General features: G+C 46.4%; 1 protein-coding gene across 1 annotated transcript; it reads right to left on the bottom strand.

The window, feature by feature from the left end:
- Positions 1-404: 404 nt before the first annotated feature.
- On the bottom strand, positions 405-23,145 carry LOC115436146 (trafficking kinesin-binding protein 1-like). Its single transcript, XM_030158911.1, is given in 18 exon segments — positions 405-1,248; positions 1,250-1,952; positions 3,271-3,373; positions 3,792-4,214; positions 4,424-4,752; positions 4,974-5,213; positions 6,418-6,494; positions 6,573-6,710; positions 7,278-7,352; positions 7,446-7,576; positions 7,983-8,061; positions 8,723-8,831; positions 9,555-9,655; positions 10,080-10,196; positions 10,964-11,040; positions 19,130-19,231; positions 19,234-19,317; positions 22,957-23,145. Coding segments are annotated over 18 exon segments (3,192 nt in total). The 5' UTR covers positions 22,961-23,145; the 3' UTR covers positions 405-948.
- Positions 23,146-23,278: the final 133 nt, after the last annotated feature.

The raw sequence follows: 23,278 nt of genomic DNA, 5'->3' as shown, positions 1-23,278 counted from the left end.
GTTCAGATACAGACCCATGACCCCTGACCTCTGACCCATGACCTTTGCATTAGTTCAGTGTAAATTTTGTATTTTCTTGTATTTAATGCATTGATCATGTAGATCAGTGTTTCTCAACAGGGGCACTGGGACACCACTGGTGTCTGTAAAGGGGCGTTTCTTCAAAAACGGTTGAGAAACACTGATGTTCATTAAAGCTCAGAGTAAATTCAAAGGTTATTCTATCATGTATATATATATATATATATATATATATATATATATATATATATATATTATTATCTGTGCAGCGCTGTCGTCGGACTGGTCCTTTAAAGGTCACATGACTCAGTATTTTGCATAAAAAGCATCTTCAGTTTAAAGGACGAAGGCAGCATCCTCATCATCACTGGACCCCGCCCACACCAGGTTATTCAGCGCCGCACAGATGGGATGAGACCAGATGGACCCGATACCAATGACCAGACAGGTCAGTGGGTGTGGGTCTGGACCACATCTGAACCGGGTCCGGACCTGGTTTCAACCACGTCGGGACCTGGTTTGACCCGGGTCTGAAACAGGTCTGGTTCTGTTCAGTTAATTATGTGTCTTTTGGACCAGGGCTCAACTGATTCTGAATCTAATCCTCAATATTTTAATTTATTCTTTTTCTTTTAAAGTGATAAATTATTTGGTTTGAATTGTGACGCAGACAAGCGTCTTCATTATTTCACTGGTTTCACAGTTTTTTTATTCAGTGAAAACGTCGTAAGTGAAAACTGGACCTGGACCTGGATGAGGTCGACCTAAGACCCACAGGGGTCATGGACTGAACGGGTGCTGATCCCTTGGTACAGGGTCAGGGTTGAACCAGGTTCCGTTCAGTACCGTTCTCCTGTTTGGTTCTACTGGAGACACATTGGTCGATCCCTCCCCCTCCACCGTGCTATTGGCTGATTCTCTTCCTGTTTACGTCCAGGTCTGGTTGTGATTGGCTGCTGCCAGCAGTCGTTGTTTTGGTGGCGTTTGCATCGTTGTCCGTGATCTGACGGTATCCTCTGATTGAACCGTCTGAAGTTTGAGTTTGACCGCATTCATGTGCGTTTTGTCCATTTCTGGAGGGGGGGTGTGGGGGATAAGTATTTCTGTGCTTGGGGGGCCTCCTGGGTCTTTCATAGCCATACTGGCCCCCACCATGGCAGGATAGCTGCGATTCCTCCTCAGGCCTGCGTTGAGCCCCGGTAGCCCCGCCCCCAGCCCAGTGGAGCTCAACGAGGCCAGCAGCGCCCCCCCCCGGCGAGCCCGAAGCTGACTGCTGCGTCAAGGTGCGGAAACGTTTCAGTTTGTCCACGAGGCCCAGGTTCAATGTCTCTGCTTGTCCGTCGTCATCAGGGGGTGGGGCTCCTCGCTCCCTCTCCGCCTCCCCTAGCACCTCCCTCAGGATGGTGCGCGCCGGCTTTGAGGCGAGGAAGGCGTCACGGTACGGCGCCTCGTCCAGACATGGGCTGAACTGGAAAACTGGCCGTGAGGAGGCAGAGCTGGAGCATGAGTGAGGGGAGGTGGGGGGGGAGTCGGGGGGGGAGGTGAACTGCAGCAGGAGGGTGTCCGGGCGTTTCAGCCTCCGCCTGCCCTCGGCGTCCACATGCCGAACACGCCTCTGCGCCAGTGCCCCGCCCACCGAGGTCAATGCCCCGCCGGCGTCCAACCCGCGGTCCCAGCTGCGGGGGTCATACACCGACGCAGAGATGCCGCGCTCCAGCAGGAGGCGCACCAGGCCCAAGGAGGTGCTGGTGGTCTTGGTGGAGTCCCTCAGGTTGGTGGAGGACTCGGCCAGGGACAGCGACAGGGAGAGGCGGCGGGGGGTGACGCAGGGGGTGTAGGAGGGCGTAGGCGGGGCTGAGAATGGCACAGGGGGAGTGGCAGCAGTGGGCGTGGCCAAACCCATGCTGCTTTGACATGAGGCCACGGCCGAGCTAGACATGGAGAGAGAAGACAGAGGAAGAAGAGGATGAGAAAGGGCAGGCGGGGGGGTGTCAGTTCTATTATCAGGCAGAGTTTAAGTCATTAGCTACAACAACTGACACAAAAACAAACATGTTATCATTCAATATCAGTCACAGGCTCTGAATCTGGGCCAGTGAATGAAAGGGGGAGGGGTTACTGCTGTGGTCCTGCTGAGTCCATGACCTTTGACCTCTGATTCTAAACCTGGACAGTGACCAAACATGCTCTGGTCAGCGACAGGGTTTAATGTGTTAGAGTTAGAGTGAGAGTTAGAGTTAGGAAGAGGAAGACTGGAGGAAAACTAGAAAGACAAGCTGTGAACACCCCGACGTTAACGTACAGAACCAGTAGTTGAACTGTAGTTAAACCATGGTTGAACTGCAGTTGAAGTGTAGTGTAACCATAGTTGAACCGGAGTTGAACCGTTGTTGAACTGTAGTTCAACCATACTTGAACTGTAGTTGAACCCTAGTTGAACCGTAATTGAACTGTAGTTGAACTGTAATTTTTCTGTAGTTGAATCATAGTTGAACCCTAGCTGAACCGTAGTTGAACTGTGGTTGATCTGCAGTTACTGTAGTTTAGTTGACCTGTAGTTTAACTGTAGTTTAATTGACCTGTAGTTACTGTAGTTTAGTTGATCTGTAGTTTAACTGTATTTTAGTTGACCTGTAGTTTAACTGTAGTTTAGCTAACCTGTAGTTACTGTAGTTTAGTTGACATGTAGTTTAACTTTAGTTTAGTTGACCCTATAGTTTAACTGTATTTTAGTTGATCTGTAGTTTAACTTTATTTTAGTTGACCTGTAGTTTAACTGTAGTTTAGTTGACATGTAGTTTAACTGTAATTTAGTTGACCTGTAGTGTAACTGTAGTTTAGTTGACCTGTAGTTACTGTAGTTTAGTTGACATGTAGTTTAACTGTAATTTAGTTGACCTGTAGTTTAAATGCAGTTTAGTTGATCTCTAGTTTAACTGTAGTTTAGTTGCGTTATAGTTTGACACACATCATTCTTCCCTTCTGGGCACGTCTAGAACCTGCTGATGGTTTCACCTCATGCAGTTCCTCACCCGCCCACTGGGCGACTCAGTGGTTCTGTTCTACGCCGGCTGTGACAACCATATGATACAACTGCACCGCCTCCTCATCACATGATCTGCTGGGCCAATCAGACAGCGGGGACAGTGAGAGAATGTGTCCATTGGACAGAGGCGGACACATCAACTCTATACCTGAAGGACTCAAAGACACACTTGAACATCCAGATTTTAAAGAGGGTTCATTTACCTGGAGGAGATGGAGGTCATCTGGTCTGAGGGGTGGAGGATCCGACAGGTGGTGAAGGTGTAGGTGGAGCTGGTGTGAGACAGGCACTTCCCCGGGAAGTGGACTAGAGGAGGAGAAGGAGGACAGACGTTAGAGGGACACAGAGGGATAGACAACAGAGGACAGAAGACAGGTGAGAATATGAGTGAATATGATGGAAATAAAGAGAAACTGCAGAGTTGAAAAGAAAAGAGAAGATTTAAGTGATGTGGATAAAAATAGAAAGATGAATTCTGATCTGATGGGGGTGGATGAGGGGGTGGATGGGGGGTTGATGAGGGGGTGGATGGGTGGTGGATGAGGGGGTTGATGGGTGGTTGATAAGTTGATAAGGCAGCTGATGGGTGTTGGGGTGTGTGAGCTTGTTGCTGTCATATTTGGGGTGTGAGGTGTCCAGTCAATGCCCCTCCCAGTCCCCCCCCCTTCCCTTTTCCTCCAAGGTCATAGAGGGGGGGTTAAAATCCGCTCAGAGGCTCCCTCACCAGGTATACAGTCCACTGATCCGGGTTCAAGGGTCTGGAGCTCCTTCAGGTCCACATGTCTGTTCATCTCTGAGGATAACGGTACAGGACAGGAAGGGGCGGGGCTGCAGGAAGGGAGATCTATGTCCAAGCCACACCCATCTTTCCCCTGCGGTGCCTCTGATTGGCTGTTGTCTGTACCGGTGCTGTACGGGGTGGACGTCGCGTGCCACATATCCATGACGGCACAGCTTTCACCAGACACACCCACAAACGAGTCACATGATGCCTCGTCCTCCTCTGGTTGGTCCAGAGGCCACGCCTCTTGCTCCTGCTCATGAGCCAACGTACGGAAGCCTTTGGTGACCACGCCCGGCCGCTGGTCGAGCAAAGCGCCCATGTGGGGCTGGGCCAACTGCTGCCAGGCATGGAGGGTGGCAGAGCCTGGAATGACACCACACATGCTCAGAACACACCTTCAGACAAACACACAAAAACAGACACACACACACACACACAGTCACACACACACACACACACAAAACAGACACACACATACACAAAACTGACACACAGACACAAAACTGACACACAGACACAGAGACACACAAGTGTCATATATACACTCTGGACAGTCTGGGGGGGTCACTGACCTTCTAGCGGCTTCACTATCTGCAGTTTCTCAGGCAGGTAGGACCTTGTGGCGAAGGTGTAGCCAGACCACACACTCCCTAAGGAGGGGTGGGTACATAGTGACAATAGGCTCTCGGTGGGGGTCCCTGGGCCCCTGCTGCCCTCCTCCCCTCCTTTTTCCTCCTCTTTGGACAGGTATGACAGCTTCCTCTCCCTCTCATCCTCAAAGAAGCGTTTTTCTGAGAGGTAGTTGTCACGGCGCAGAGACAGGCGTCGCAGGGCCGCCTCCAGGTCAGAGGTGCCGGGGGTTCCGGGGGTCCCGGGGGGACGTTTGTTTGAGTCCTCTGACCTGGGGTAGACCAGAAGACACAGAGGACAGCGTTAGAGACGCTGACTGGTTCCATCCACATTCAGACAATACAAAGAAAGACCAGACTTTAAGGAAAAACACATGAATCCAAACAGACATGAAGGCTTGTCCTCCAACACACAGATGGGTCTGTTCCCACTGGGGTTCTCCACCTGTTAATATGACTTAAGGGATGCAACCCCCCACACTCCCGTACTCACCCATCATCTGAGATCTCCAGGATTGTGCTGCTCCGGTTGTCCAGGATCATCCCACTACCTGTCTCGCTACCATATATGGAGTTGGAGCGTGGCGTGCCTGCTCTGCTGGAGCGACCTGAGGTGAAACACGACGTCTGATTGGAGCCTGGGATGTTGAGGGGGGAGGGGGCAAGAGACGAACGCTGATGACGCATCAGGTTCAGGTTCTTGACGGTCTGGAAAACCCTCTTGGGATGGAGTCTGAAGAACGCAGCGTACAAAAAACCCATTAACTAACCCATTAACCTTAACGAACCCACTAACCTTAAATAACCCCAACGTTAACTAACCCACTAACCTTAAATAACCCACTAAGCCTAACTAACCCATTAACCTTAATGAACCCACTAACCTTAAATAACCACAAACTTAACTAACCCACTAACCTTAAATAACCACAACCTTAACTAAACCACTAACCTTAACTAACCCACTAACCCTTACGGTCCACTTTGGCGTGTCCACGGACCCCTCCCTCAGTAATCAGACACATCATCCACCTGCCGCAGCCCCTGTTCCATCAGTAGACCCTGAATTAAAGGGTGTGGTCTTTGCAGTGCTGGGTCAGTGTCTTTAGCTGATGAGGTGCCCAGATGATGGGCGCGCGCACTATGAATGCGCGGCCTCCGCAAATTTTCCGTGGACATTTGAGGTTTCATAGTCCATACATTTATCATCCTACATCATCCTGCATGGTGTGAAACCAAGTACATATACCTGTATGAGTCCCACGGTCATAAAAGCTGACCTTTGTATAGACCTGTCTGTTTAGTCCAGTACACCAGACTTCCGGACTTTTGTCTCCATCCTCCATTCATCATACTCCTGTTTGTTCCCCTCAGTTGTTGTTTCTGTTAATAAATCTGTTTTTTCCCTTCCACATGTGCATTTCAGTCCTATCCAAACACATTCTTAGACAGTAGACTGTGGTCAGTGACAGGAGTAGCAGCGCGAGTGAAGCGTCAGATTCAGAGGTACACAAATCAGATGGGGAGACGGCGATAATGGATTGGATGCTGGACGGCCGTAATGGATGATTGACAGGAGGCTCAGTCAGGTTCGGCCAATTGTTTCATTCGGATGAATAAAATGATTGGTCAGAATTTTATCAGAAATATGAGCAATATGTGAGAATTAAACATTTTTGAGTTTCAATACCTGGTGGATGTCTTTTACATTTTAGTTTGACACACGCTTATTAGGAGCATTTTAAGATGACAAAAGAAAAGTGTAAAAATGCCACATCATACGGTATAGCTTTAACTGTTGGAGGTCTATAGCTAGTGTCTCTGATGGGGGGGTTAACTGTTGGAGGTCTATAGCTGGTGTCTCTGATGGAGGGGGGGGGTCAACTGTTGGAGGTTTATAGCTGGTGTCTCTGACGGGGGGGGTCCTCCACACCTACCTCTGTTCTTCTACCTCTGGATCGTCCATCTGAAGCTCCTTCCTCATGGTTCCTTCTATTTCTGCGGCTAAAGAGTCCTGAACAGATCAAACCTGGGCTTTAGACCATGGGACACATTTCAAACCAGTGTCAAGAGCTTCGGTTCCTTCACTCACCATCGGGAACAGACCCAGCGAATGGAAACGCCGCGATGTGCTGAGCGGTAACGTTTTGTTTCGCAGGTTCTTCAGCTCCTCCTGAGCCTCATGGAGCATCTCCATACATTCTGCATATTTATCCTGAAATTCTCGCAGCTGAAAAACACAACCAAAGACGACGCATGAAACGCAAACACACAAACAGTTGTGTTACTTTACAGCAGAGGTGTCCAACCTGGTCCTCCAGATCTACTGTCCTGCATGTTTTAGACCAGGGGTGTCCAACCATGGTCCTCCACATCTGCTGTCCTGCATGTTTAGATGTTTCCCTCTTCCAGTACATCTGATTCAAATGATCAGCCTATCATCAACCTCTGCAGAAGACTGATAATGACCTGTTAGGTGTGCTGGAAGAGGGAAACATCTAAAACATTCAGGAAAACAGATCTGGAGGACTGGGGTTGGACAGTAGATCTGGAGGACCAGGGTTGGACACCCCTGCTTCACAGAATGAATGCAGATAAAGGTTTGAAGTGGATTTCTCTGGGTTTGAGATGTGATGTTTGTAGGTTGTAGAGGTGGAACATCTGAATGTTAGTGTTTCACATTCATCCATTTATTAGGTCTAACGAGTCTCCTCATCTGTGTACTACATATATCATGTAGTGTATGTATCTGTGTATTGTATATATCAGGCTGCTGTGAATGCTGTCCTGGTCCCACCTCGGCCGTCAGCTGGCGCTGGGCGTCTTTAGCTGCTCCCAGATGCTGCGTCAGCTCCTCGTTCTCTACAGCGTACTGAAAAACACAAACACATATCAACTGAAAACCAGCGGAACCTGCAGCTGAGGTTCTTGACAGAACATGGATCAATGAAGCACAGCGTCCTACCAGCTTGGCCTTCTTCTGCAAGTCTACAATCTGTGACAGCAGGTGGGTGATCTCCTCCTGCTGCCGCGACGCGTCTTCAGTTTTTCTGTTCAGTTCATCAGCAAGAGATGAAATCTGCAGGTTGGCATCACCTGGGAGGACATTAGAGACGAGGTGAGAGACGAGTCTGGAGACAAATCTAGAGAGACAAGGTGAGAGACGAGTCTAGAGAGACGAGTCTAGAGACGAGGTGAGAGATGAGTCTAGAGATGAGTCTGGAGACGAGTCTGGAGACAAGTCTAGAGAGACGAGGTGAGAGATGAGTCTAGAGACGTGATGAGAGACAAGTTTAGACACAAGTCTAGAGCCGAGTTTAGAGAGACAAGGTGAGAGACGAGTCTACAGACGAGTCTAGAGACAAGTCTGGAGACAAGTCTAGAGACAAGTTTAGAGAGACGAGGTGAGAGAGACGAGGTGAGAGACGAGTCTAGAGATGAGTTCAGAGACGAGTTCAGAGACGAGGCCGATGGTATTGATGGGACTGTGGTTGATACTCACGTAACTCCTTGACGCAGTCGTTGACCAGCTGCTGCTCCTTCTCCTCATACGACATGGTTTCTGTCTCCAGATGACTAGCCTGGAAAATGGAAAAAACATCCAACACAAGGGTAAAAAACAACTAAGAACTAACCCACTAACCTGAACTAACCCACTAACCTCAACTAACCCCTAAACTAACCCACTAACCTGAACTAACCCTAAACTAACCCACTAACCTGAACTAACCCACTAACCTGAACTAACTCTAAACTAACCCACTAACCTGAACTAACCCTAAACTAACCCACTGACCTGAACTAACCCTAAACTAACCCACTAACCTGAATTAACCCTAAACTAACCCACTAACCTGAACTAACCCTAAACTAACCCACTAACCTGAACTAACCCCTAAACTAATCCACTAACCTGAACTAACCCTAAACTAACCCACTGATCTGAACTAACCCTAAACTAACCCACTGACCTGAACTAACCCTAAACTAACCCACTAACCTGAACTAACTCTAAACTAACCCACTAACCTGAACTAACCCTAAACTAACCCCCGAACCTGAACTAACTCTAAACTAACCCACTAACCTGAACTAACCCACTAACCTGAACTAACTCTAAACTAACCCACTAACCAGAACTAACCCTAAACTAACCCACTAACCTGGACAGTGCAGTTAAAACCACATAATTCACACTAATTAACCAAAGTAAAAACCTGACTATGACCAGAATGGTTTTACCTCGGATCGCAGGGATTTGTTTTCCTCCTCCAGATCTTTGAGTTTCTTTTGCAAAGAATCCAGAGGGAAAAACGTTGGAGTGGAGACATTTGGTTCAGTTGGTCGAACGCTGCAAACGACCATGAAGAAAAGCTTCAGTGAATGAAACCACAGCAACTTTATTTTATTTATCAACTTCACTGCGTGCTTTCATTTATTCAACATTATGTTTTCATCTGTCTGTGTCTGTCTGTACACACACACACAGACACACACACACACTGACACACAAACACACACACAGAGTTGGATTTGGTCAGTAAGCCCAGAACTAATTCACTACAAAAGTGGGTTTTATTCAGGTCCATGACACCAAAAGGCTGAAGGACTCACCTCATTTACATGGAGTTAAAACAACACTAAACTCTAGGGTCAACCATATGTGACAGTTGGACTAACTGGATGTATTAACTGTAAATACCAGTTAACACATCCAATTAGTTTTTACTGCATTTATTTTGACTGTATTTATTTTTACTCAATTTAATTTTACTGTATTTATTTTTATTGTATTTAATTTTACTGCATTTATTTTTACTGTATTTATTTTTGCTGTAATTTTACTGCATTTATTTTTACTGTATTTATTTTTTTACTGTATTTATTGTCAATGATGGATCAGTTTTTGATGTTTTTTTAACTGGGACCAAGGAAGACTAGAAACCACGATGGTGGACGCTAATGGGGATCCCCAATAAACAATAAACACACTCGACACATTCCACTACTGACAACAAGTGTGTTTGATCTAGAAGGGGGTCTCGACGTTATGAAAGTGGAGGAAGAGACTCACGGTGTGGGCGTGGCCGACTCCCCCTCGCTTTCCTCAGCGGCGTTGGTGTAAAACTGCAGCAGCTCATCCTTCATTGACAGGTCATGACGCAGCTGAGACACCTGAGGATGGAGGACAAGAGGACGATAAAGATGGAGGACAGGAGGACGATGACGAGAAAGGACAGGAGGACGATACGGCTAGAGGACAGGAGGACAATGACAAGAAAGGACAGGTGGACAGTACAGCTGGAGGACAGGTGGACAATGACAAGAAAGGACAGGAGGACGATGAAGAAAAGGGACAGGGGGATGATACAGCTGGAGGACAGGAGGACAATGAAGAAAAAGGACAGGAGAACAATACGGCTGGAGGACAGGAGGACAATACAGCTGGAGGACAGGAGGACGATGAAGAGAAAGGACAGAAGGACGATAAAGACGAAGGACTAAAGGATGATGAACAGTGGACCATTCACAGTGAATAGTCCACAGCGGACAGTGGACAGGCTACTGTCCACGGTGGATGTAGTGTCCCTCCACTCACCTCCTCACGGACATGCTCCACCTGCTCCTCCAGAAGCTCGTTCCTGTCGCTCAGGGCTTTGTTCTTCTTCAGCAGCGATTGGCCAATGCGAGCCGCCAACTCCAGGTCTCGCTCTTTCTGCACAGAGAAAAGTCTTTGAAAATCATTACAGAGGTTTAAGTGGAGCAGGACTGGAACTAAAGACCAACCAACACTGAACTGGAACTAAAGACCAACCAACACTGAACTGGAACTAAAGACCAACCAACGCTGAACTGGAACTAAAGACCAACCGACGCCGAACTGGAACTAAAGACTAACCAACGCTAAACTGGAACTAAAGACCAACCAACACTGAACTGGAACTAAAGACCAACCGACGCCGAACTGAAACTAAAGACCAACCAACGCCGAACTGGAACTAAAGATCAACCAATGCTGAACTGGAACTGAAGACCAACCAACGCTAAACTGGAACTAAAGACCAATCAACGCTAAACTGGAACTAAAGGCCAACCAAAGCTGAACTGGAACTGAAGACCGATCAACGCTGAACTGGAACTAAAGACTGACCAACGCTGAACTAGAACTACAGACCAACCAACGCTGAACTGGAGCCAAAGATCAACCAACGCCAAACTGGAACTGAAGACCAACCAACGCTGAACTGGAACTAAGGACCGACCAACGCAGAACTAGAACTAAAGCCCGACCAACGCCGAACTGGAACTGAAGACCAACCAATGCTGAACTGGAACTCTTGTGAATATACATTTGTCTGAGCTCCAGGTTCTGGGAATAAAGCTGATCTTGTGTTATTAACATCTTAGCTGATGATGGATGAGGCAGATCTGAACATGAGACACTGGAAACAGGAAAAACAGTGAAAGTGGGTGTGGTCGTACCTCCTCCAGCAGTCGAGTGACGGCGTCAATGTCGTTGTAGGTCTTGGTCATCTGTCCGACTCTGTCTGCACACAGCACTGGAAAGAAACAAACCATGAGGGTTTGGGTATAAAACAGGGTCAGGGTTAGGAACAGGGTCAGGGTAAGGAACAGGGTTAAGGTTTGGAACAGGGTTAGGTTTAGGGACAGGGACATGGGGTTAGGGTTTTAGATGGAGCTCCTGTCCTGAAAGGGGGTTAGGGTTAGGGTTTTAGATGGAGCTCCTGTCCTAAAAGGGGGTTAGGGTTGGGTTCAGGGGTTAGGGTTAGGGGTTTCGATGGAGTTGTGACAGTGACAGCCACTGTATCTGTGGAGTCATGTGACACCTCTGAAACCACAGTGTTTTCACTACACGCTGCTGAAACCTGAAGGAACAGGACCGTGGATCTGAGGATTATCCAACTAGAAGAACCTCTTTGTTTCTGACCCACATAATCTGAGCTGGAGGTCACCGTCAATGAGCCGTGATTGACACATAAATAAGACCCTCCTCCGTACTATCTGGTTTCGTTTCCACCTTTATGTTCCTCCAACATTCACACCCACAGACTTTTCAACCACATCCTCAGTGATGCAGAAAAGACCCCACCCCCAGACCACTGTGACCCCAGGCAGGTGAAGGAGAACACCTGAGCTTCTACAAAACATTCCAGCCAGTTGGATCACAAACACCAGTCAAACACAGACACAGTCCTTTATGTCCTCGTCCACGTCCACTCAGGGTCAAAATGCAAAAGTGTCGGTCTATGCAAAGTGCACATTTTCATAGATGAACAGACAAACTGACTGTTTGACTGCAGACGCTTCACTAATGACGCTGCTCCGGTAAAGGGGGTTGTTAAGGGACACACTGTTACCATGGAAACCAACAGCGTCAGGTTCAACAGGACGCATTCATGTGGACATGAACAGTGGAAACATCCATGTACAGCTCATCGTTCTGATAAGAGGAGGAGCCTGTTGACCTGAACATGATGAGCGCCAAATCTAAACCCAAACCCGGACCTGAACATGATGAGCGCCAAATGTCTTCTGTTTTGTCCCTCTGTCCTGTCCCATCCTGTCTCTGTCCACCTCTGTTTCTATAACCCCTCCCTCTATGTATATGTAAATAAACTAGGAATGGATGAACATGTGAATATGAAGTTGGAGATTGTTACTTAAACAGGAGCTATAACTAAAAATAAAGTTGTCCTCTGAAGGTGTGTGTGGGGGGGGGGGGTTGGAAAAAGAATAAAAGAAATACCAAGTATTGTCTTTGGTCCACGACACAGTCGAGCTAAAAATCCTACTCAACCAAACCAGATAAAAAGGTAAAGGTTTAGGGTGTTAGTGTCAGAAACACACTGTCATGAACAGATTCAGATTGGTGTTAAAATGAGTACAAGTATCACTGATGTTAAATGTTCTACCTATCTAACATCTGCTGTTCTACCTATTTAACACCTACTGTTCTACCTATCTAACATCTGCTGTTCTACCTATTTAACACCTACTGTTCTACCTATCTAACACCTGATGTTCTACCTATTTAACACCTAATGTTCTACCTATCTAACACCTGATGTTCTGTGTTGTGTCTGTAGATTATTGTTCAATTATTTGGGTTTCTGCACCAAAGTCTGAACTTATAGTTACAAAAGTTCCAAATAGTTCAGTTCTACATTCTCTGGTTGGTTCTACTGTTCAACTGTGGACTGAATATGTTCTAGTCTCAGATGACTGAAGGTTATTCACAGGTTTTCCCCCAGTTTGTTATTATTTATTCACAACATTATTTACACCCAGTATCTACAGCTGTCACTAATTCAACTGGATCTAATTCTGATGTTCATCACTTCGGTACCAGAACCTCAGCTCTAGGTCCAGTCACATGAGCACACCCAAAAACTAATTCAATGAAAAGTACTGTTGGATTTAGACTGATTTCTGTACGGAACACTGTTCCTTTAAATATTAGAACCATTTCAAGGAAGAAAACATTCAAAAAACATTTCAAGTCACTATTGAGGTTCAAAAGTTACTAATATTTTTATGTTCCTAATTTGGGAATAGTTTTTTATTTCTTTCTCCTTCTCCTTTTTTACTGGAACTGGATCTGTGGATTGTGATTTTGTATCCAGAACTTTTTTTCTTTTCCTCTTCTTTTTTTTCGGCCAATGAGGATCCTCTTTAAAGAATAAACACAAACATTAAACCAGTTCACAAACAGGGATTTTTCTACAACCTGTTATTGTAATTAACAATATGGAACCAACCCAGTTTTATTTTTCAGATGATGTTTTACACCCAAAGCCAATTTAAATGTAAAGATCAAACTTATTTAGACACAGAGGATCAGAGTTCCTCATTTGTTGAAATCCAACCATAGCAGGTGTTTTCCCTCCATATTAGTCACTGATAAAACTACAGTTCCGTGTTCAGGATCTGATCCTGCCCTCATGGAACGAATCATTTCAGCTGATAAAAGGTGTTAAACACCAAAGTTTGAGACACAGGTAGAATGGCTGGAACCGCACCTACGTCAAAGAACACGTAACTGGAGATCGGAAACTGATCGGAGGCTTTTGATGCTGTTTTATACTGAGCAAGTCATTTAAGACGACCAGGAAGAAAACAGGACAGAACCGGTCATTAGAACAACAGGTTCTGACAGTAGAACAACAGGTTCTGACTCTAGAACAATAGGTTCTGACTCTAGAACAACATGTTATGACAGTAGAACAACAGGTTCTGACTCTAGAAATATAGGTTCTGACTCTAGAACAACAGGTTCTGATAGTAGAACAACAGGTTTTGACTCTAGAACAATAGGTTCTGACTCTAAAACAACAGGTTCTGACTCTAGAACAACAGGTTCCGACTCTAGAACAACAGGTTCTGACAGTAGAACAGGCTCTGATTCTAGAACAGTGGGTTCTGACTGTAGAACAACAGGTTCTGATGGTAGAACAAGAGGTTCTGGTGGGTTTTGCTTTATTAACTGGGTCTTTTCATCCACACTGACAGCAGAACCAATAACCAAAGCCCAACAGAACCAGTATTCACATCCACATCCGAATGGACAAAACAGTTAATGTTCCGCCCTGAATACCGGGTCATCTGTTTACAGTCGGACAGAACCAACCAAGGTCCAAACATCATCTGCTGAGGTTTTAGGAACCAAACCTTGACAACATCTGATTCACATCAACACTAACTGGATCTTTTATAGTCCCATCCAGACCTGGACCCAGACCCTACAGGACTGGACCAGGACCGGGACCAGGTGACATATAATGGACCTCTACCTTCCAGTAGAACCTGCTCCTCCTCCTTGTCTTCGTCTTCGGTGTCTCCATGACTTGGTAGACGTACATATTCTTCTTCCTCCTCCTCCTCATTTCCAGGACTGCTGAACCGGGTCAGTTCCCCGTCCTCCTCTGATTGGTTGCAGACCCGGTCCTCCACTGTGGGCAGCGCCATCCTTCGCCCTGACACTAAGGCCTGAGGTGCAGGTGCAACGCCGTGGCTCCTACCTGGACTGTGTGCATTAGTGGGTGTGGCCAGGTCTCACCTGTCAATCCACACCTCCTTTCTGTGTAAAGACCATGTCCAAACAGGACCAGGCCTCCAGAACCCGTCCATGTGTACGTCTCATTGGTCCAGTCGTCTGCTGTGTCAGTGAGAATCATTTGTCCCCGTATCAGTTGCACACCTGACTCCGCCCCCTCTCTTCTGACTGCTCCGTCAATGGCCTACTCCACTTCAAAGGGGTGAACACACACATATCACCGACCAATGACAGGAGGCTCTTTAAGGTCAAAGGTCAAACACAGTACAAACAGACTAAATGCAACAGATGAGAGTGTTTGTAATAATCTGTGATATTTACATTCATCCTGATGATGGCCCCACGCCCCACACAACCCCCCCCCATGGCAGAGTCAGATGGTACAGTCCAGACCAACACAAACACTAACACACCTGCACTTGTTTCCAGGGCGGGGCCAGTGAAAGCCTCATAGGTGGAGACAACGTAGATACGAAGAAAGAAACACAACAAACAGAGGAAACACATTCCCTCTGAAAGACGAGTTTTGGACCAAGACGAAAACAGTCACAAACCCACATGTTCAGAAAGTGCATGTGCTGAAAACGGCTCCAGTCTCAGGAATACACCCTAACCCCCTACCCCTAACCCCCTAACCCCCTAACCTTAACCCCCTAACCCCTTAAAACCCTAACCCCTAGCCTAAACCCCTAACGCTAACCCTACCCCCTAACACTAATCCCCTACCCTAACCCCCTAGCCCCTAACACTAACCCTAACCCCTAACACTAACCCCCTACCCCTAACCCCTTAGCCCTAACCCCCTAACCATAACCCCCTAGCCCTAACCCTAACCCCTAACACTAACTGCCTAACCCTAAATTCCTAACCCTCACCCCTAGTTGAGGTGGGGTAGGATAGGATTAGGATGGGTAACTACATCACTTTCTTCTGACACAGGTATGAAAACACATCATTAACTGGTCTTTAACTCTGGTCAGTGGTCTTTAACCCTGGTCAGTGGTCTTTAACTCTGGTCAGTGGTCTGTAACTCTGGTCAGGGGTCCTTAATTCTGGTCAGTGGTCCTTAACTCTGGTCAGTGGTCTTTAACTCTGGTCAGTGGTCTTTAACTCTGGTCAGTGGTCTTTAACTCTGGTCAGTGGTCTGTAACTCTGGTCAGTGGTCTTTAACTCTGGTCAGTGGTCCTTAACTCTGGTCAGTGGTCTTTAACCCAGGTCTGTGGTCCTTAACTCTGGTCAGTGGTCTTTAACTCTGGTCAGGGGTCCTTAATTCTGGTCAGTGGTCCTTAACCCTGGTCAGTGGTCTTTAACTTTGGCCAGTGGTCTTTAACTTTGGTCAGTAGTCTTTAACTTTGGTCAGTGGTCTTTAACTCTGGTCAGTGGTCCTGAACTCTGGTCTGTGGCCCTTAACTCTGGTCAGTGGTCCTTAACCCTGGTCAGTGGTCCTTAACCCTGGTCAGTGGTCCTTAACTCTGGTCAGTGGTCTTTAACTCTGGTCAGTGGTCCTTAACCCTAGTCACTGGTCTTTAACTCTGGTCAGTGGTCCTTAACTTTGGTCAGTGGTCCTTAACCCTGGTCAGTGGTTTTTAACTCTGGTCAGTGGTCTTTAACCCTGGTCACTGTTCTTTAACTCTGGTCAGTGGTCGTTAACTCTGGTCTGTGGCCCTTAACTCTGGTCAGTGGTCGTTAACTCTGGTCAGTGGTCCTTAACCCTGGCTAATGGTCCTTAACTCTGGTCAGTGGTCCTTAACCCTGGTCAGTGGTTTTTAACTCTGGTCAGTGGTCCTTAACCCTGGTCACTGGTCTTTAACTCTGGTCAGTGGTCTTAAACTTTGGTCAGTGGTCCTTAACTTTGGTCAGTGGTCCTTAACCCTGGTCAGTGGTTTTTAACTCTGGTCAGTGGTCTTTAACCCTGGTCACTGGTCTTTAACTCTGGTCAGTGGTCTTTAACTTTGGTCAGTGGTCCTTAATTCTGGTCAGTGGTCCTGAACTCTGGTCAGTGGTACTTAACTCTGGTCAGTGGTCTTTAGCTTTGGTCATTGGTCCTTAACTCTGGCCAATGGTCTTTAACTTTGGTCAGTGGTCCTTAAACCTGGTCAGTGGTCTTTAACTCTGGTCAGTGGTCCTAACTCTGGTCAGTGGTCCTTAACTCTGGTCAGTGGTTTTTAACTCTGGTCAGTGGTCCTTAATTCTGGTCAGTGGTCTTTAACTCTGGTCAGTGGTCTTTAACTCTGGTCAGTGGTCTTAACTCTGGTCAGTGGTGGATCCACAGTTACCGTGTGTCTGCTCATGCTCATGCTCAGTGGTGTTAGTGTCAGTGTTGTTGGTCTTCTTCCCCTCCGTACATCCTGCACATGCTCAGTGTTGTCATTGTCAGTGTTGTTGGTCTTCTTCCCCTCCGTACATTCTGCACATGCTCAGTGTTGTCAGTGTCAGTGTTGTTGGTCTTCTTCCCCTCCGTACATTCTGCACATGCTCAGTGTTGTCAGTGTCAGTGTTGTTGGTCTTCTCCCCTCCGTACATTCTGCACATGCTCAGTGTTGTCAGTGTCAGTGTTGTTGGTCTTCTTACCGTCCGTACATTCTTCGTAGTACCAGTCCAGTTCGTAGTAGTCGGCCTTCACAAACCTCTGGCCTCGTCTCTTCATCCTCAGCCACTCAGACACTCAGCTGCACCATCTACAACTTCCCAGCATCCTCAGCTGCAGCATGTCCCAGTACATCCCAGTACGTTCCTGTTTGGTGAAGTCCACCGTCTGCCTCTGTTAGTGTTTGTTATGAAGTCAATCAGTCACCGTCTGCTCCTTGTATCCCAGCATGCTTAGCAGTTCCCGTCTGTCCTCCGGTGTCTTCAGACGTTCTCACAGTGCTGTTAATTGCGTCATGATCTGTGTGGTTCTTATTGAGTCCTTTCATCCATCTCTGCCCACCCCCAACTGCCCCCCTCAGTGAATGTGTCCTTATTCAGTCACTCCACCGGCCCTACTGTGTCCTCATGTCCAGTGTCTCTTCAGTTCCTCCTTTGCTCATAAAATGTCATCATCCGTCATTGTAGCATCCTGTCAGATCACCGTCCTGTCCTGCTGTGGGTCTGTCTGTCCTCCATCTGTCTGTCTTCTGCCTGTCTTCCGCCTGTCTGTCCTCTGTCTCTCCTGTCTGTCCTCTGTCTGTCCTCTGTCTGTCCTCCGTCGTCGTCCGTCTTTTATCGGTGTGTTCTCGTCCTCTTCTGTAACAGCTCAGTGATGCCGTTCACTCCACACATGCAGGCGGCGGTGCTCAGAGCAGCAGTCACGGGTTTTGCAGCAGAAATGATGACAGTCATGACACACTGGGTGGGCGGGGCTAGATGAAGCCAATAAAAGGAGGCAGTGGTCAGGCCCCGCCCTCCTCTGAGCGTTCAGCATCTCTCCTCTCCTCCTCCTCCTCTCCTCTCCTCTCCTCTTCTCTTCTCATCCCTCTCAGTGGTTGCTATGGTAACAGACTCAGCCTTGAGATTGAAGCTGAGGATGACGACAGAGATGAGACACCAGAAATATGGAGCGAAAGAGGGATGGAGGCGGACTTTATTCTAGAGAAGGATGATACTCAGAAAAACCCAACCAATGCAAGGTTCACAACAGAACCTGTTTAGGCCACACACCCCGAAATCACTCTACGTCAGACCACTGAACTGATCTGGGATCAGTAACTACAGCTGTCAATCAGAGTCACCCCTCCTACATGCTTGAAAAGGTCTGTGATTGGACAAACACATTCATCACATGGTAAATACTGGACGGTGTGAGGCAGCAGAGGAAGCTCAGCTCCTCAGTTTGGGATCAATAACAGACGTCTCTGTCTCCATCTGTCTCTTAGTTATGTCTGTTTTCTTGCTTATTTTTCTCTTTTCCGTTTTTTTTTCTTGATAATTTTGTATCTTCACACATTTTGATGCTTAAGTTTGTCCATTTTTTCCCTTATTTCTATTAATTTTCTAGCTGTCTATCTGTCTGTCTGTGTATGAAGCAGAGGGAAAACCTGAGACTATCTTTATTGGACGCTGTTCTATCCAAACAAACAAACCCATGAATATTGAAGAACCAAACAAACCCATGAATACTGAAGAACCCCCCAAAAAAACATGAATACTGAAGAACCAAACAAACCCATGAATACTGAAGAACCAAACAAACCCATGAATACTGAAGAACCAAACAAACCCATGAATACTGCAGAACCCTCTGCTGTTGATTCCACCATTCAGATGAAGACCGGCCTTCATCATCACACCAGCGGCCTCTTAGGTCATGTGACCGTTTCATTGGCTGTCCGTTCATAAAAGTCAAGGTGAACATGTGACACGAGGGGGCGGGGTTTCTGACTACAGACTATTTACAGACACTTCAACTATTTTTTGACACACTTTACACTGAGTCACCATTGAACCCACGTCACCTCAGTTCTTGACTCCTGTTTCAATGGATGTGCATGAGCAGCATGTGCACGTTTATGGGACTCTGGTTTATTTCAATGTAACACCAGTGCAGACACAAACAGCCAATCAGCTGGTCATAACAGTGGTGGGCGGGGACTTACAGAAGTACTTGAGGGTCTCCTCTATCTGTTCGGCAGTCAGGTCAAGGGCGGAGTCTGGCTGAAGGACAGGCGTGTGCAGCCAATCATCTTGCTCGTAGCCAAGATGGTGTCCGCCCTCAGCCGGTAGACGGGCAGCTGCTCGTCCAATGAACTGATGATCTCCAGCTGATCAGGACCGTTACACACATCTGAGGAGTCAAACACACACTGACTGTTTCCAACCCTGTCAATCAATTATATGGGGGTGGGACCATGGGAAATACTGCATTCTGTTTGGACAAAAAGCTGAAATACAATCATAACAACAAACCTCTGTGTAACGCAAGACCTTCTTTACTGTTGGAAAAGCAGGTGCATGCCGCCCTCTAGTGTCTACTTTCAGACATAACCCTCATGCAGCAGCTTTAAACTGGTTTAACATCAGTGGGCTATGAATAAAACACTATAATAACAGTAATACACCTGCAGTATTTGAACTGGTTTAATATCAGTGGACTATGAATAAAAACACTATAATAACAGTAATACACCTGCAGTATTTGAACTGGTTTAATATCAGTGGACTATGAATAAAAACACTATAATAACAGTAATAAACCTGCATTATTTGAACTGGTTTAATATCAGTGGACTATGAATAAAAACACTATAATAACAGCAATAAACCTGCAGTATTTAAACTGGTTTAACAGACATACAGACACACACCCAAACCGTAGAACCACAGAAGTGTAAAAGCGTAGAACCACAAAACCATAGAACTGTACAACCATACAACCACCGAAGTGTAAAACTGTAGAACCGTAGAACCATAGAACTGCAGAAGTGTAAAACCGTAGAATCGTAGAACCATAGAACCATATAACTGCAGAGTGTAAAACCCTAGAACCACAGAACCATAGAACCATAAAACCACAGAAGTGTAAAACCGTAGAGCCATAGAACCATATAACTGCAAAAGTGTAAAACCGTAGAACCACAGAACCATAGAACCATACAACCACAGAAGTATAAAACCGTAGAACCATAGAACCATACAACTGCAGAAGTGTAAAACTGTAGAACCACAGAACCATAGAACCATACAACCACAGAAGTGTAAAATCGTAGAACCATAAAACCATACAACCACAGAAGTGTAAAACTGTAGAACCATAGAACTGTACAACTGTACAGTTCTACAGATGGAAATTAGCTTGTCTGCTAAATCTGGTGCATGCATCTTATTCTTTGTAACCAATGCCATTACACACTGTTCTGTAACTAAATAAATAAATAAAAAAAATAGAACCATAAAACTGCAAAAGTGGAAAACTGTAGACCTGGAGAACCACAGAACCATATGACCACAGAAGTGTAAAACCATAGAACTGCAGAACTGTAGAGCCATAAAACCATACAACTGCAGAAGTTTAAAACCATAGAACCATACAACCTCAGAAGTGTAAAACTGTAGAGCCATAGACCCATAGAACCGTAGAACCATACAACCGCATAAGTGTAAAACTGTAGAACCATAGACCCATAGACCCACACAACCGCAGAAGTGTAAAACCATAGAACTATAGAACCTCAGAAGTGTAAAACTGTAGAACCATAGAACCTCAGAAGTGTAAAACTGCAGAACAATAGAACCATAGAATGGTAGAACCATACAACATACAACCGCAGAAGTTGTAAAACTGTAGAACTGTAGAAACATACAACTCCAGAAGTGTAAAACTGTAGAACCACAGAACCGTAGAACCATAGACCCATAGAACCGTAGAACTGTAGAACCATAGAACTGTACAACTGTAGAATCATACAACCATAGAAGTATAAATCCGTAGAACCATAAACCCATACAACTGGAGAACCATACAACCATACAACCACAGAAGTGTAAAACCACAGAACCGCAGAAGTGTAAAACTTAAAACGACAGAACCATAGAACCATACAACCACACAACTGTAGAAATGTTGAACCGTAGAACTGTAAAACCATAGAACCGTAGAACCACAGAATTGTTGAACTGTAGAACCACAGACCCATAGATCCATAGAACTGTAGAGCCATTGAACTGTAGAACCGTAGAACCACAGAATCACAGAACTGTAGAACCGTAGAACCACAGACCCACAGAACTGTAGAACCATAGAATTGTAGAACCATAGAACCATACAACCACAGAACTGTAGAACTGTAGAACCATAGAACTGCAGAACCCTATCGAGAACACAGACCTGCCAACTCCAAAATATGATCAAACCCAAAACCAACCAAAAATGATGACATGTGGTTTGTTCCTCATATGTTCCTGCTTTTCAGTCACGGCCTCATTCCTTTTACTGTTGCTGTGGGAACCAAGGTCCATTTAGTCGGACGTGTTCCGTATCCGCGTACATCTCAACCTGATTTCAGGAGATTCTATTACACTGTTCCTGTGAAAGGAACCGCAGTTAGACTATCCTTCCAAAGATGCATCTCAAACCAAGAACCCTGAGATGAACCTAGTTCAACTGCCTGTATGGATCTGCTGACAGTTCTAAGCCCAACCCTTCCACCACATTTCAGGAACAACCGTGCAGAGGTTCTGGTACCATTAATCCCATGAAGTCCACGGTGGAAGGGGACACTCATCCCTTTAGATCCGCTAAATCAATCAACTGGAGAACACAGATAAACATCGACTATCTGACGCTTCAGTAGAACGTGCGGAACATTCTTTTGAACATAAATAAGAACCAAACTAAAATGACATTCAGGAGACCAGAATGACATGAGTCCTTCTGTGTTGAGTTCTGATTAAAGGTCATTGAAGACACTGAGTGTGTAGACCGTTGTCCTCCAGTTCAGAACATGTTCTACCAGTGTGTGGTTCTGTGGGAGCAGGTTCTACATTCATTCTGCTGATCATGTTTGTTGACACTGAACAGGGTTAGGGTTTCTCTGCTACTGTTCTATGACTTCACATCAACAGGGACATGAACCAATCAGACGCTAACGTCAGACCCATGAGCCACCGGCACTATGACCATGAGGATGTTCCCCAGGAACGTCTCAAATGTAAATATAGACTGAAAGCATGAGGAGCAGAGTCCAGTCAAGAAGGCTGACGATGATGTCAGAACAGTCCAACGTCCCACTGTGGACATGGGCAGTGAACGCACCAACAGCATAACGACAGGATGTTCCCATTAAACTCAGAGTATGTGGTTAAAGTGTGAACGTGGTGCAGTATCTGCCCTCCGACTGAAAAGGAAGTCACACATGTGTAAACCATCCCACAGACTGGACTGGGTCCGACCCCACAGAGCATTAGTGTCAGTTCCACAGATTGGACTGGGTCCGACCCCACAGAGTATTAGTGTCAGTCCCACAGACTGGACTGGTCCGACCCCACAGAGCATTAGTGTCAGTCCCACAGACTGGACTGGGTCCGACCCCACAGGGCAATTAGTGCCAGTCCCACAGACTAGACTGGGTCCGACCCACAGAGTATTAGTGTCAGTCCCACAGACTGGACTGGGTCCGACCCCACAGAGTATTTGTGTCAGTGGGATCATGAGGAACTGACTTAAAGAAACAGAACCAGCTAAAACCCACCATGACTCCATCCGGCGAACACAACACAGAACTGAAACTGTCCAACACTAAGGAGTGAAATTTATTCTGTAACGTTAAAACTAAACCAATGTGTGGAATGACATCAGTGAATGCTCCAAACTAAAGAAAAAGGGAGGAAACAGCTGACGGAGGCACCGACTAAAAAACACAAACAGTGACACAAAGTCAATCAGGACATTCACGCGTTAGCAGAAGCAGAAGCAGAGTTTACTCACTCATGGTGTCTGAAGCCGACAGAGAACACTCCTGCTCCCCCCACCCCACCCCAGTCACATTTTCCACTGGTCGAGGACAGAAGGAGGGCAGAAGAAAAGAGACGGACACAAGAGGGACAGAGGAGAGGAGGAGACAGAGGAGGAGACAAAGACAGAGGAGAGGAGGAGACAGAGGAGGAGACAAGGACAGAGGAGAGGAAGAGACAGAGGAGGAGACAAGGACAGAGGAGAGGAGGAGAAAGAGGAGGAGACAAGGACAGAGGACTGGAGGAAACAAGGACAGGAGGAAACAGAAGAGGAAACAAGGAGGAGAAGAGGAGAC

The sequence above is a fragment of the Sphaeramia orbicularis genome, chromosome 16, assembly GCF_902148855.1.
Source record: "Sphaeramia orbicularis chromosome 16, fSphaOr1.1, whole genome shotgun sequence".
In the NCBI taxonomy this organism is placed as follows: domain Eukaryota; kingdom Metazoa; phylum Chordata; class Actinopteri; order Kurtiformes; family Apogonidae; genus Sphaeramia; species Sphaeramia orbicularis.
Note: the sequence above shows the minus strand (reverse complement) of the source record. Positions and strands in the feature narration are given on the sequence as shown.